At 40.4% G+C, this 15,049-nt stretch overlaps 1 protein-coding gene across 3 annotated transcripts in view; it reads right to left on the reverse strand.

The window, feature by feature from the left end:
- The window catches only part of PLXNA2 (plexin A2), a 321,485-nt gene that overhangs the window by 46,600 nt on the left and 259,836 nt on the right, over window positions 1-15,049 (reverse strand). For all 3 annotated transcript variants that reach the window (XM_074222562.1, XM_074222561.1, XM_074222563.1), the window contains exon 13: window positions 7,956-8,107. In XM_074222562.1, coding sequence (XP_074078663.1) covers window positions 7,956-8,107 — 152 coding nt within the window. The remainder of the gene's footprint in view (window positions 1-7,955; window positions 8,108-15,049) is intronic.

Below are 15,049 nucleotides of genomic sequence, written 5' to 3' on the forward strand. Positions count from 1 at the left end.
TTATTATTATTATTATTATTATTATTATTATTGAACCTTCAAAAAATTCTGTGAAAGAGATGTAGCATGTATTATCTTTTTTTTTACAAATGAGGAAACAGCATTGGGATATATGTGATCAGGTACAACCAGGAGGGAGGGAATGATGGGGAGAATCAAGAAGGATCAAACCCTCCTTCTTGTTTCCTAAAGATTTCTTCATTCCACTTCCTAAATTCTTTTTTTTTTGCAAGGCAGTGGGGTTAAGTGACTTGCCCAAGGCCACACAGCTAGGTGATTATTAAGTGTCTGAGGCGCATTTGAACTCAGGTACTCCTGACTCCAGGGCTGGTGCTCTATACACTGTACCAACTAGCCACCCCACTTCCTAAATTCTTGGAAATTTTTCTCTTTCCCTACTCCCTTTATCCTAGAATTATATCCTATATTTCTTGGATATATATAAATATGCACATATGTACATGTTCTTTATATATTTATTCTGTATATGTTTATATGTGTATATGTTATATGCCTCAATAGAATGAAAGTTTTTGAGTGAGGGATTATTTTTTATCTACATTCCCAATATTTGGCAGAATGCCTGAAATATAGAGGGTACAATATGGAAGGGAGGAAAGAAAAGTAAAAAAGGAAGGAAGAAAGGAAGGAAGAAAAAAGAAAGAAAATGGATTTGTGGGTTTAGGAACCTGAGGATAAAAAAATTCGGGAATAAATCCACATTGTAACACATTGAGGGTATCCATGAAATATTAAGAGAACAAGAGAAGACCTGTAGCATATTGGGTAGATTATGGCAGATACGCAGAAAACCATAGGATTTAAAGAGTGAGTTGTACCCCATATCACTGGCAGAGAAAATGCTTATACTGATGACAACATGGATCTGTTGAAGGTCTATCATATATCTATGTATATACTTATTCATTTTCCATCCATGTCTGTCTGTCTATTTATCTCTATCTATGCATCTATTTATTGTTCTATGTGTCTTTCTATACATTCTTCCATCCACATCTATCTATGAAACTTTCCATCCTTTTTTTTCATTTCTTTCTTTCTTTCTTTCTTTCTTTCTTTCTTTCTTTCTTTCTTTCTTTCTTTCTTTTTCTTTCTTTCCATCTAGCTGCCTATCTGATATAAATTATAGCTAGCTAGCTAGCTATAATTTATATCAGATAGGCAGCTAGCACATTAAATAGAGAACTAGTCCTGGGATCAAGAAGCTCTGTGTTCAAATCTAGCTTCAGATACTTATTAGCTATATGATCCTGGGAAAGTCACTTAACCTCTATCTGCCTCAGTTTCCTCAATTATAAAATGAAGAAATAACAGAGCCTACCTTCAAGGGTTATTGTGAGGCTCAAATGATATATTTGTAAAGCACTCAGAACAATGCCTGATGATGAAGGTGATGATGATGTTTGTCCTTCATTCTTGAAAAAGATTATGACATCAGGGGAGGCGATCCCATGACAAGTACATGAATTGGATTTGAATCAGAAGTGCTGTAGTAAGTCACCAGCTTCACTTTCTCCTCCAGGGTCATCTGAGCTCAGTGGCTAGATAAGAATCAGAATGACTGGAGATGGCACTGGATATGAGGCAATCAGGGCTAAGTGACTTCCCCAAGTTCACACAACTATTAAGTGTCAAGTGTCTGAAGTTGGATTCAAATTCTCATTTTCCTGACTCAGGGCCAATGCTCTGTCCACTGCACCACTTAGCTGCCTCTTGTTCTATTATAGGAAGTATAGACATGGCTATTCTTTTCCCCTTATGTCGTGATCTTAATATGTGTATATACGCACACTATTTCCTATATAATATATACACACCTACTATATATGTATAATACAATGTATATGTGCATCTATGTGTCTTTACATATTTATGGTATAGACAAACAAGTACATGGATATCACAACACACCTCTGCATGCATGTATACACTAATACATATATGTAAAGAATGTGTATGCATTTATCTCTATCCCATGTATATGTGCATATGCACACATGAATATATCATAATACATGGGGGCATATATACATTTGCAAACAGTAAACCATGTGGTTGTAAGTCCCAAATAGAGTATACTGATGAATATGTAGAAAGGTCAGAAAAAGACACTCTTTGAGAACTGGCACCCTTGAGAATGGAAGACAAATCTCTTCCATCTGCTTGTCTCCTTTTCACTTCCATGGTCTTTACTCTAGGTCAGGTTTGAAACATCTCTGGTCCAGATGACAACGATCTCTCTACTGGTCTCTGTTTCCAGCCTTTCCCCTCTCCAATCTGTCCTTGTACTGTTGCCAAAAATCACCCTCCTAAGTCACAAAGCTGAGTGTGTCACCCCTGTCCCTCTTTCCACTGCTGAAAAACCTTTCGTGTCTCTCGTTTCTAGGATCAAATACAAACTGGTGCTCATAATCTCCTATAATCTGGCTCTGGTTTAGTTTTCCAGACTCGTTTCATTTTCTGTTCTTCAGTCACTCTGTGTTTCAACCAAACTGGGTGTCTTACTTCTGCACTTCATCCTGTCCACTGAGATCACTCCTCAGGTCTGGTCTTTCCTCTTCTGTCTTCTCTGCCTGTTAAAATTCTCTTTCTTTTAAGACCCAGCTCTTATCCACTTCTTCCATGAAACCTTCCCTGAATTTCCCATCTGAAAGATCCCTTTTCTTCCTCATGCTTTTCATAGCAAACACTTTGGACATCTCCTTTGAATGTATTACATCCTATCCTGTATCATCTCTATTTCTATACATGCCTAGTCCCCATATTGGTCTATGAAGTCCTTGGAAAATAAGATTTTATTGTTTCATCTGGATATTTCTAATGTCTATAACAGGGTCTTGTACATAGTAGGCCACTTATAAATAATGGAATTCAACTAAATTGAATGTATTAGAGATGAGATTAGCCAGTAGTAATCTGCCCTAAGAGTGAGTATATAAAAGGATTATTTAGGGGACTAAATTGGGCAATCCAATGGTAGCTTACAGTATTTGGGAGTCTTAGGAAGTCCTTAGTTCCAATTCTGTCTCAAATATTTATTAGATGTGTGTGTGTGTGTATGTGTGTGTGTATACATATATATATATATATATATATGACAGATATAGTGTGTATACACACACATATACATACATATTAAGATCACGACATAAGGGGAAAAGAATAGTCATTTCTACACTTCCTATAATAGAACAAGAAGGCAGGTAAGTGGTGAAGTGGATAGAAGACTGACTTGGAATCAGGAAAGAAATCACTTAACCATTCAGAATCAATTTTCTCATCCATAAAAATGGGAATATAGTAACACCAACCTTGAAGGATTAGTGAGGATCAAATGAGTTAATAAATGCAAAATGCTTTGTAAACCTTGAAGTTCTCTATACGTATTATTTATTATTATTAATCAAGAGATGAGGGAACATCTTTTAGAAAAAACTATCAAAGAGGGATTAGTTTAAAATGTAACTAAAGGAATTATATTGTAAACATGGATTCTGAAAAAGCTATCATAGATTTTGAGTTGGAAGGAACTTTTTACTTTATCTAATCTCTCTCAGTCATTTCTGAGTATTTTTCATATATATTATTTTAACATTTATCTAAAAAAATTTTAGAGATCTAAATTCTTCTCCCTCCAGCTCCTTTCCCCTCCTGCCCCCCCCCCATGTATATCTCAGTAATTTTAGAGATAATGAAAATGAGGCCTGGAGAAGCTGACCAACCTGACTTAATATGGCAAAATCCAGGATTCCAGTTTAAAACTACTCATGCCAAAACCTATGTTCTTTTCATTACTCCTTATAGCTTATCAATGGGCAATACTTTGCCAGACTTTGTCTAGCACTGTTTATGGCTGGCGATAGATTAGAAACACTAGGAATGGGAGGCAAGCAGAATAAGGACTTGGGCATGGGAAAATGTTGAGGTAGCCAGTATATAGAAAAACAAATTTGTTGTTAGGTCATTTCAGTCTGACTCTTCATGACCTCATTTTTTTTGAGGGGGGGACGTTGAACCTAGTTCTTTACTTACTGGTAATGAGTCCTTGGGCAAGTCACATTTCTTTTTTAGTTCTTTGCTTTCTTATCTCTAAAATGAGAACCATGATGCTCTGAAAGTTCTCTTCTACCTCTAAAACTTGGTAGACTTAGTGGGTGAGATGGAGTAAGCAGACTCTTGACCAGATTCCTAAGGGTTCTGATAACCACTCCCTTGTTAATGAAGGTTTAAAGAAGACCTGGTTAACATACACCCTATGGTGGTGGTTGGGAAATCTTACTCTGCAATGGGGTTAGAAATAAGGCCAGATTTTGTAGACTAGATATATTTTATAGTCAAATCCCAAGGAAGGAAACCTGAACAATGAAGGGCCTTGAGATTGTGACTTATGAGGATTGGTTGAAGGAAATGGGGATGTTTAGCCTAGAGAAGAGAAACCTTAGGGGTGATATAATAATCTGTCTTCAAGAATTTGAAAGGCTGTCATCAGGAAGATTAGCTTTTTTCCCCTTTCTTCCACATGGTCTCAGAAATTAGTGTCTTCCAAAAGTAGAGTAGGCAGCCCAGGAAGGAGAACCTTCTCCCTTGCAGTCAGTCTTTAATGAAAGCTCAGTGGCTACTGAAATTAAATGCTCTAAAGACAATTCTTATGGACATTTGAGTTGGAATAGGTGGACCCAAAGACCCCTTCTATCTTTCTAATTCTGTGACTCTAATTTCCCAACCCATGAGCATCATTTCCTTACTGTGCAATAATTTGTTCTGCTATTATCCCTGACTCTGTCCCTATAAAAATGAAATTATAGGTCCAGTCTCTAAGCTTCTCCTACACTAGATGAAAAGAAAATTATATCTGGGACCATTAGATTTGAATCTTGGTTCTGCTATTTACCAGGTGAGTGTTCATGGGTCAGTCACATAACTTCTCTAAGACAGCTTCTTCATCTATACAATGAGGAGGCTGGATAGGCTTTATGATCTCTTTCAACTCTAGATCCTAAGGCTAAATCAATTCCAAGTCAGTTTTATTTCTATTATTTTACAATATCTTTCTTTCCAGGCAACTTTTACTTTATAATAGGGTTATTCAGGAGGTAGTCCATCAGATGAGTGATTTCTGATATGGCAATTCCTCCATTTTATTATCTCTATTATTAGTTCAGATGTCTGCCCAAGTTGGATTTACTTACTCTCCCCATGGATGGAGCATATGGTTTAAGTAGTACTTACCTATTAAGTTAGAGGGGGGATGTCACAAGGGGTGACCAGCAGGGGTACATAGGTAAGACCAGAGGGGTAGTGAACCCAATTCTGATACCCTATGATTGTGACCTTCCCTCTTTCTCCCCCCAAAAAAGGAGGCACCAGAGTCAAATACTGAGGTCTACCTCCACAGTTCCCCCCACCCAGATCTGTGGGGTACACATTATAGACCTAAGCAGGGCCCTTTAACCAACATTAACCTAATTGCTGAGTGATAGATGGCACTGCATGAACATATGGTGAGTCATTACCCAGCCCGCCAATCCTACTACTTCCTGGGCCCCTGTGACGGGCCCTTCTAGCCAAATTCATCTCATGAAGACATCTGTAACGATCACGCCTGCTGCTTGCTGCCCAGGATGAAGGCTTTAATGATGTTAACAAACTTTGAAACCTCAAGAGCTCTAATGAGCCCAGCACCACTGGAAAGCGATGCTTGCATCCAACCAGGCCCCAAGGCTTGCTCCAGCCCTCCTGCCTGCCCCTTCAACAAGGAAGGAGATTGAGTTTTCAAGGGTAATTGTGGTGAGGTGCTGCTGGGAGGGACCCTCACTCTGACCCTACATTGGCTTTTATCTCCTCATGTCTGGCTCCTCTCAGCCCTGAATCAAGTTCCTTCTTCTCTTGCTGGGAAGCTAAAGTTGCATTGGTGATAGCTATGTTAAGAAGATGGAACTTGGGAGTCAAGAGCTTTTAGCTAAAAGTAGCATGTTCCCGTGCTCTCTTGTAGGGAGACCTTTGAAGCTTCTCTATACTTCTCTTTCTTTTTTTGGACAAGTGGACTGGCAAGCCTGGAGGTAAGTGCTTAGAACTCAAGTGAACTTTCAGGTCAGTGTGTCTGAGCATCCTACTTAGACCACAGGATTTTACATTTAGACCAATCCCTCATTTTATTGAGGTGAAAACTGGAACCCAGAGAGGTGAGGTGATTTGTCCAAGGTCACATAAGTAAATAAGCATCAAAGGTAGTATTTGAATCTGGGATCTCTGCCGCCCACCAAAGTCAGCTCTCTTTCTCTTGAACTGTATGTTTTCTTAGCAAGGCATCATTCCTATAAAGGACTATAGGCTGTGTCTCCTGACTCTGTCCCTCCCTTTCCAGTCATACACACTGGAAATAAATCCTGCACCCAAATATTCCCCACCTATTTTCTTTCTATTTTTCTCTTTCCTTTACATTTTTCCTTCTCTCTCTCTCTCTCTCTCTCTCTCTCTCTCTCTCTCTCTCTCTCTCTCTCTCTCTCTCTCTCTCTCTCTCTCCCCTCCCTCCTTCTTTCTCTCCCTCCCTCTCTCCTTTCCTCCCCTTCTCTCTCCTCTGTCACATTCCTTGAGAAGAGTTTGAAAACAGGGCCTATAGGTCCCTTATGTCCTCACTCCAGACTGACTACTTTTTTCTCCCCAGCTGGAGTCACACTGGCCCGCACAAATGTCTTGGAAGGTTCCTCTCCAAAATGAATCTATCTTACCTCCCTCTTCCTTGAGAAGCAATGACTAGTTGTGACCTTGAACATCAAACTCAGCTCAGATCACTCCTAACATTCTTAGAATTCATGACCTCAGGAAGCCAGATTAGGAAAACTTGGAACCTGGTGGTCAGTGACTATGCCTCATCAACACAGTTCAACTGTAAGGTGGGGAGAAGAGGGAGGGGGACAGGAGGAAGTGGACAAAGGAATGACCTGACTACACCCCATTGTCTGGCTCCCTTGGATTATCATTTCCTCAAGACCATCATATTTTCCTTCTGGATCTATATTCTCAGTAGGAATGGGGTGATTTTATCAAAGGAATCTTTCAGTATGTCCTCACTGCCTAGCTCCCCCAAAAAACCATGGTGGGAAGCTCCCCTCCCCTTCTTCCTGCAGTCCTCGGCCTACTGCCCGCCACCTTGGCCGCAACCAAATGAACACCCCAAATTGGAACATATGTCACTCCTGGAGCCCCATCCGCCTGTCCGCCGCTACATGCCTATTTTCTAATTTCCAGCTGACATTTCCCTTAGTGAAATAAATGAATTTGCTCCAGCGGAGGCCCTGTTCGGATTAAGCTGCTGTCATAGCCCCATGCGCCAAACAAATTGTCGCCTGCAGCCCACCATGTGGGTTGCATTCCAATGGGGGTGGGAAGGGAGGAAACTGAAAGTGAGGGCAGGATGGAAAGGAGGTTGAGGAGCTGACAGTTGTGGGAAAAGTATCTTGGCTGTGCTGTAGGGAGGGTGCTGAATGATATGCCACATCAGAGTCTAAGACCCTAGTGTTTGGAGAAGCTGGGAGCTGGGGGAGGTGGTTAGGGAATAAACCTTCCTTAGCCTTCCTACACTGGGGCAACTGAGTATCTCACCCAAAACTGTTTTCTAAGTATAATGGAGTTGGGAGGTGAGTTTAGAGGTAGGGAGTCCTAGTAGAGAGAGCCACTTCAAGGTGTGGTTAGACTAGAAAAATGTTGGAGAGCCTCCCAACTTTGGGAATCTATATGGATGGACACAAAGGAGAGGACTATGTGAGGGGTGTCCAGTAGGGCCACATTCCTTTCCTTAGGCTGATGATAAAAGGGTGAGGCTGAATATGATCTCAGGGAAGGCCCCTGGGGGAGAAGAAAGCATACCCTATTGCTATTCTAGCAAAGGGTCCCCTCCAATTAAGAGACCTAAGGTCAGAACAATGCAAACTCACTGTTCGGCGATTATATACTCCTCAGGGAGGGGAGTACATGGCACTCCAGCCACTTGAACATGTTGAGCGATCTCTGAGAAGTCTAAACCCAAGTTTACACCGTGAATGGTCACTCGAGTCCCTCCTTCAGGGGGGCCGGACATGGTCAGAATCTGCAGGGAAAAGAGCAATAGGGGTTAGTAAACCATGGTGATCAGCAGCAACATCATTGCCAAGAACACATCCTTCAAAGGTATTTTAGCATGGTAGGAACACACTGGAAACAGAAAACCTGGGTTCAAATCCTGTGTTCTTGGGCAACCTCTTTGTGTTGGTCAAGATGGACTCAAAGTTTCCTTTCAGCTTAGATAGACTGACTCTAAGACTGTGAGTAGGATCCCCTGTCTCCAGTTGTATGCCATTCACTTCTTGAGCTGTCATGTCCTGGGCATGAAGGAAGAACTAGGCTCTCTCATACACATGGGGAATCTGCTATGCTACCTCCTTCATGAGGGCTCCACTCATCACACCCACTGGGATTGATCTCTCCCTTCTCTATACTTTCCTGCTGGATGTGACCTTAAAGGCAATTGGGTTCAGCCTGGTCATGTTATTGATGATGAGAATGATGACTAAGAGGGCTTTGATGACTAGGCCAGAATAACATAGCTAGTAAGATATGAGGCTGAGGCTGATTTCGAACTAGGTCTTCCCAAATTCTACAGCACTTGGTCTGTCACTCAGTATCACATACTGCCTTGCATTATCATTATTCTTGGAGCATTTCCTATCCCCCTCTATAGCTTGTTTTCTGAAAGTGGGAATCCTAACTTAAGAAATTTTTGTATTCCTCACCATGCTCAGTTCAGTGCCCCATACATACATAATAGGTATTCAATAAATAACTTTATGAAGGAAAGAAGATTTTTCCAAGCTGACTTTCTCCTAGAACAAAGAGTATTAAGTGTTACAAGGGATCTTGGAGATTATCTGATTCATCATTCCTTCCTCTCCTTTCCCCATATAACAAAATATAAGCTAACTTGAATGCAGAAACTATGTTTGCTTTTCCTTTTTATTCTCAGGGTTTTGTTGTTGTTCAGTCATTTTTGACTCTTTGGAACCCCTTTTTTGGGTATTTTCTTGGTAAAGATATTGGAGTAGTTTGCCTTTTCCTTCTCCAGTTCATTTTAAAGATGAGGAAACTAAGATAAATATGGTGAAGTGACTTGCTCAGGGTCACAAAGGATCTGGAGTCAGATTTGAACTCAGGAAGATGAGTCTTTCTGACTTCAGGCCTGGCATTCTATTCACTGTACCTAGCTACCCTGAGAGGTTATTACTGTGCTTAATACATGAAAACATTTAATAAGTATTTGTTGAATGACTGATAGAGTGACTCATCCAAGGTCTCTGAGCCAGCAAAAAGTTAACCTGAGACTAGAATTCAGTCTTTTGGATGATGTTACTTTTCCTTGAACATGTTTCAGTTGCACATTGCCTTCCTCAGGCCTATAAATTTGTAAGAGCCGCTATACTGTGGGCACCATTGGGAGTTTCTGAGCTGCATGGTTAGTGGACAAGGGTTTACAAAAGTCCTTTTTTTCCTCAGGAAATTTTTAAGATCAGGCCCCTCTCCCAGAAGCTAATCCAGCTACTGGTAGATTATGGGGTAGAGAAATGATGTGGCAGGGCCTGCAGGGCCAGTCCAGCATTCTTGTTAACCGTAATAATAGCTCATATTCATACAGCATTTTAAAATTTCCTAAGTGCTTTACAGATACAAAACAACTCTGTGACATAGGTGTCATTATTATATTTTTACATATTATCACATCATTTTTTATATATTACATTACATTATTACATATTATTACAAATTACATATGAGGAAACTGAAAACAGAATTGAAGTGACTTGCCCATGGTCACATGACTAGAAGTGCCTGAGACAAGATTTGAACTCAGGTCTTCTGAGTAGCCTAACTACTGTGTAACCTAATTACTAAAGACCCCTTCTTCCTTCCACGTCTGGAAAGATGTACCACCTGGTATTTTCCTAACTGTCAAGAAGATTTGAGTTTAACAAGTGGGCAGCAAAGGTCTGAGTTCAAGTCCAAACAAGAGTTCAGGGCTCAGATGGCATTATTTGCTTCTGTCCCATTTGGGTCACTTCCTGACAGCTATACCTCAGGGCCTACATTTTCCACAGGTCATTGGCCTTCTCCTGGGAATAAACCATTGTACCTTATAAAGAAAAAGAAAAACGGACAGATAGTTAAGATGTGGAGGAGAACTTGCTGAGGTGTCTTTGAGTCTCCTCCACTTTGGGGGAAGAGGGGTGCTATAGAGGGGGAGGAGCTACCAGCAATAAGCCACAGTCACTGGCCACCTGTCTGCCTTTAGGGGTTCTAAAAATACCCAGTGACAATTGGGTTACCCCATCTTCCCTCTCCTCTATCCTCCCACCCATAGCTCCAGGTGCTTCAGGCCCCATGGGCTCTGGGAGCTGGAGCCTCGTTAGTGGGTCACTGGGAGGGGGGCTCTGGAGGGTTGCCACTGCAAGAGAACATCATTAGTATTACAGTTGCCGTTTGCCACTGGCTCTCTACTGAGGAGTTCGGGAAATAGCTTTTTCCAGCCCTTGGATCCCCTTGGCCCCCAGTCCCCAGCCCCCTCTACACCTACAGCTATGGTGCTCTTCTCTCCTCCTTTCCTCTCCTCAGTCTCTGTCACATATTTTCTCCATTGAAAAAATAGTCTTTGCTTTGCTGTGGCTAATTACAACCTTTCAAAGAAGCTGAAAAATGAAATATTTCTGGGAACCTAAAAATATTTTCCTTTTGCAGGTAAGGCAGGGAGCTGGGATTTTATTGTGGGGTCATTTGGGGGCACTGGTAGGTAACTGCAAGGGGGTAGGGAATCCCTTGATGAAAAGTTTGCATAGCTTATGCTTTGGGTTTGGGGGCAGTAGCTTGTTGGAATTCTGGTTTGTTATTACTCACAGATACGCACTTGTTATTGTAGGGTAGCAAATATTTTATAGGATAATACATAGACCATTCTCAAGATCACAGAATTTAGAGCTATAAGGTTCTTTAGAGATTATTTTTCCCCCTTCTTCCTTCATTCTACAGATGAGAAAACCAGGGCTCAGAGAAATGAAATGCCTTGATGAAGGTAACAGAGGTAGTAACACAGATAGACAGGATTTGTACCCAGGTCTCCTGTTGTCAAAAATAGTGCCTTTTCCACTATGATAGGCTGCCTGGTTTGTTATTTTCTGTAAGAGAGTTCACACTCATATACTATAATACATAGTAGCATAATCCTGAAAATCTTAGTTTATTCAGTGATTAATTGAGAAGTGATAGAATTCTGACAATGGGGCATCAGACTAGGAGAGACAAGCCTTGCCGAGACCCTTCTAATCAGGATGTTAGCTCTTAGGAGAAGGAACCTTGTATAGCTATTTTCTTCAGGTGGTCACCAAACAGGTGGTCCCTCATTTTCCTAGAATTTGTAATATATAAAAGACTCTAGAATTCTGTGGACCATGCCATGGCTAAGTACCTGGAGGACATTTCTTGCCAGGAGACACAGATGGCAAGCCACTCATGTATTTGTTGAGACATTTTATAGGTGTACCTCATTTTAAATAAGCCAGAAATGTGAACATCTTGCTTTTAAAAAATGGAAATTAGGAGATAATTGTTTGATTTTTAAGACAATCCACAACAGGGTTCCTTTAAATAACCAACTGTCCTAGGGAATTCAAAATATGATTTTATTTATTAAAGTTCTATTTTAACATCAATTAGAGAAAATAAAAATTTATCCATAGCACAGGGCAGGGTCAGATAGGCCCACCCAGGGGTGTGCCATTAAACATTTAAAACTGGCTCTCCAGAAAAAAGATGTATGTACAACAAATTTTAAAGTTTAATTTGCATGATTAAAATTGTCTCTATCACTTTAAGTCTAGACAATTCAGAAAATAATGAATTAAGCCCTGATTTGTAGCATTGTTCATATTGAAAATTTAACAATGGGCCCTTCTGAGGCAGTGGGAGCTAGCTTCAATTCACCAGAACAGGCATCTCCCTTTCCCTGTGTGGGTACTCTCAGAAGAGAATGGTGTGGAGACAATGTGCTACAAGAGAAAGTACATTAGTTTTGGAATTAGAAGACCAGATTCAAATCCCAAGCCCATCATTATTTTCTGTGTGACTATGAGCAAGTCTCTTTGGGACTCAGTTTCCTCAAAAGTAAAATGAGGAGCTTGGTTCAGTTGATCTATAAGGTCCCTTTTCAGATTTAAAATTCTATGATGCCTATGATTTTATGACTGGAGTTAGAGAAGGGGGAAGGTGAAGACTGGGAAATTAATTAATAGTCAAAGTCCTGAAAACCCCAAAAGAATAAGGGAATGGGTCATAATGAATGCTCTATAAAGGAAGCTCTCTTTCCCCAATCAGGACAAGTAGCAGTTCAAACCATACACATCATTTTCTCCAGCTTCAAAAATCCTCAGGGCCAAGGCTTAGTGAGCATGGGGCTCAGGGACTGGAGATGCCAATCCTATCCAATGCCTATCATTGCCTGAATAAAGCTCTGGTCAGGTCACTTTGCTTAATAATCTTTGAAAATTCTCAATAGCTACTTGTAGGAATTGCAGGTTAAAATTCAAACTTAGCCTTCATTTAAAGCTCTAGTGGGTATCTGAGACAGAACTGGTAGAGTGGATAGAGCAAGGGCCTCGGAGTCAGAAAGATTTATTTTCCTGAGTTCAAATCTCAATACTTCCTGACTGTGTGACCTTGAGTAAGTCACCTAATTCTGTTTGCCTCAGTTTCTTCATTTGTAAAATGATTCAGAAAAGGAAATGGCAAACTAGTCTCTGCCAAGAAAATCCCAAATGGGGTCAGGAAATGCTGGACATGACTGAACAATTTAAAGCTCTGAATATCAGAAATGTTTCTACTTTGATCTTACACTTCTTCCCCTTCATAGACTACGGGCTTGCCCCAAGTTAATTTCCATACCTGCCATGTTCTTCCTATCTATTCTTGCATGTTGAAATCCTTCAAGGTCTAAGACAGGAGCTATCTGCCCAATGAAGGTGCTAATATTCCCGAGGCAGGAATGATCTTTCTATTCTTCCTTGGATCTCTGTAGCCTATTCCACTTTATTTATGCACCTGCCATGTTCTGACCTGTATTCTAGTTATTTATGTACCTGTCACATCCCTGAGTGGATTTCAAGCTCCATGAGTGCAAGGACCTTGGCATTTTTCACCTTTGTACCCTCAAGGATTCATCCAGGACCCTTGCAGACAGGAGATGCTTGATAAATATTTGCTGACTTGAAAGGATCTGGATATTCCCTTGACCTCTGCACTAAGTTCCTGGCTCAGTAATCAGCTTCTCTAGTTCTTAGGCTAGCATATTTCCCAGACCATATTGCTGATATATCCAGGAATGGATGTAAACCCTAGTCATTCATACTGCTGTCCCTGGGAGGCAAGTGAGAAGGTGTTCAAGGGAAGCATGGGGGAAGAAAGATATAGCGAGCAAAAAAGAAATTCTCCATTAAATTCAACAGAATAGGCCCTGGAGACATAGCCAGAGAAGCGATCTCCAACTTGGCTGTCTGAATTGCCATCTACCAAATGGACAGAGGAAGGGAAGCTGTTCAACTGCCAGGAGCCACCAGGACACTGGTAAAAAGGAGGCTAAAAGAAGGATAACCTTCCCTACTCCTAGGCAGGTGGTTCAATTTCTCAGTCAAAAAGCACTGTGCCACATGACACTTTTCCAAACTTTTCATGTTTCTCTATTTTCATTGCGCCTATCCTTTCTTTCAGCAAGAACTGCATTTGCTTACCAATTCCCCCACTGATGGACTCTCTGCATCCATTTCATTTTGGGAAAGGACTTCAGAGGTATAAGTCCAATTAGTATTTGAACTCTAGTCTCTTTTACTTCATCCCTAAGTGTCCATCCAGCCTCAGCTTGAAGACTTTCAGTAATGATCAACCTCCCACCTTTGGAGGCAATTGAATCTACTTTAGGGGTAATTCTGAATTTTAGGAAGTTTTTTTTAGGGAAGTTCCATTTCTAACTCTTAGTTCTCTCCTTTTGAGGCCAAGCAAAATGTAGTAACTATTAATTGTATGTGTTACTTTAATAAAAGCCTCACTAATGTAGACTAAAGAGAATGTTGGAGAGAGGTCAACAATGATATTCACAGGTCTACAGAATATCCAAGTATTAAGCAAACCATCCTGTTACCTCTCTCAGGGAAATTTGCATTTAAGTCAGCTATTAAAATAAAATTTTTATTTTATTTTTTTTCAGTTATGATACTTTGAAACAAAATACTTTGTTTCCTGTTAGAATAATTCCAGAAATCAACACTGATAGAAGAGGAATTTGGGGGTTTGTTTTTGTCATTTAAATAGATCCTTGGGGTGGCTAGGTGGTGCAATGGATAGAGCACTGGCACTGGAGTCAGGAGTACCTGAGTTCAAATCCGGCCTTAGACACTTAATAGTTACCTAGCTGTGTGGCCTTGGGCAAGCCACTTAACCCCATTTGCCTTGCAAAAAAAAAAAAACCCTTAAAAAAAATAAATAAATAGATCCTTCATGGAACTCCTGAATTTACATCACAGAGTCCTGTTTTTGTCCCAAAATAGTTGAGTGATCTTGGGAAGTCATTTTCCTTCCTGATACCTTACTTTTTTTAAACTGACCCTAGAATATTTCTAAGATCTTTCCATCTCTAAATCCTATGATTCAATAGCATCTGTACATATCAGACCTCAGTTTCCTCAATTTAAAATGAGTGGGGTGGACTGGCATATCTTTATGGTTTTTTCCAGTGCTACTAGAAAGGTATTACTATAGTAGAAAGTAGAAAGAGTATTTGTAGATGCATTTGGAGTCAGAAGACCTGGATTTGAACCATAGTTTATACCTTTCTTAGCTGTGGGACCATAGGCAAATCACTAAAGCTTTCTTTGTCTTCAATTCTCACTTATATCAAAAGAATTAAAATATTTGCATGGCCATAAAAGGTCTATAAATGAGTTGTTATTACTTTCATGATTCT

Source organism: Macrotis lagotis, chromosome 2 (assembly GCF_037893015.1).
Source record: "Macrotis lagotis isolate mMagLag1 chromosome 2, bilby.v1.9.chrom.fasta, whole genome shotgun sequence".
NCBI classification, from domain to species: Eukaryota; Metazoa; Chordata; class Mammalia; order Peramelemorphia; family Peramelidae; genus Macrotis; species Macrotis lagotis.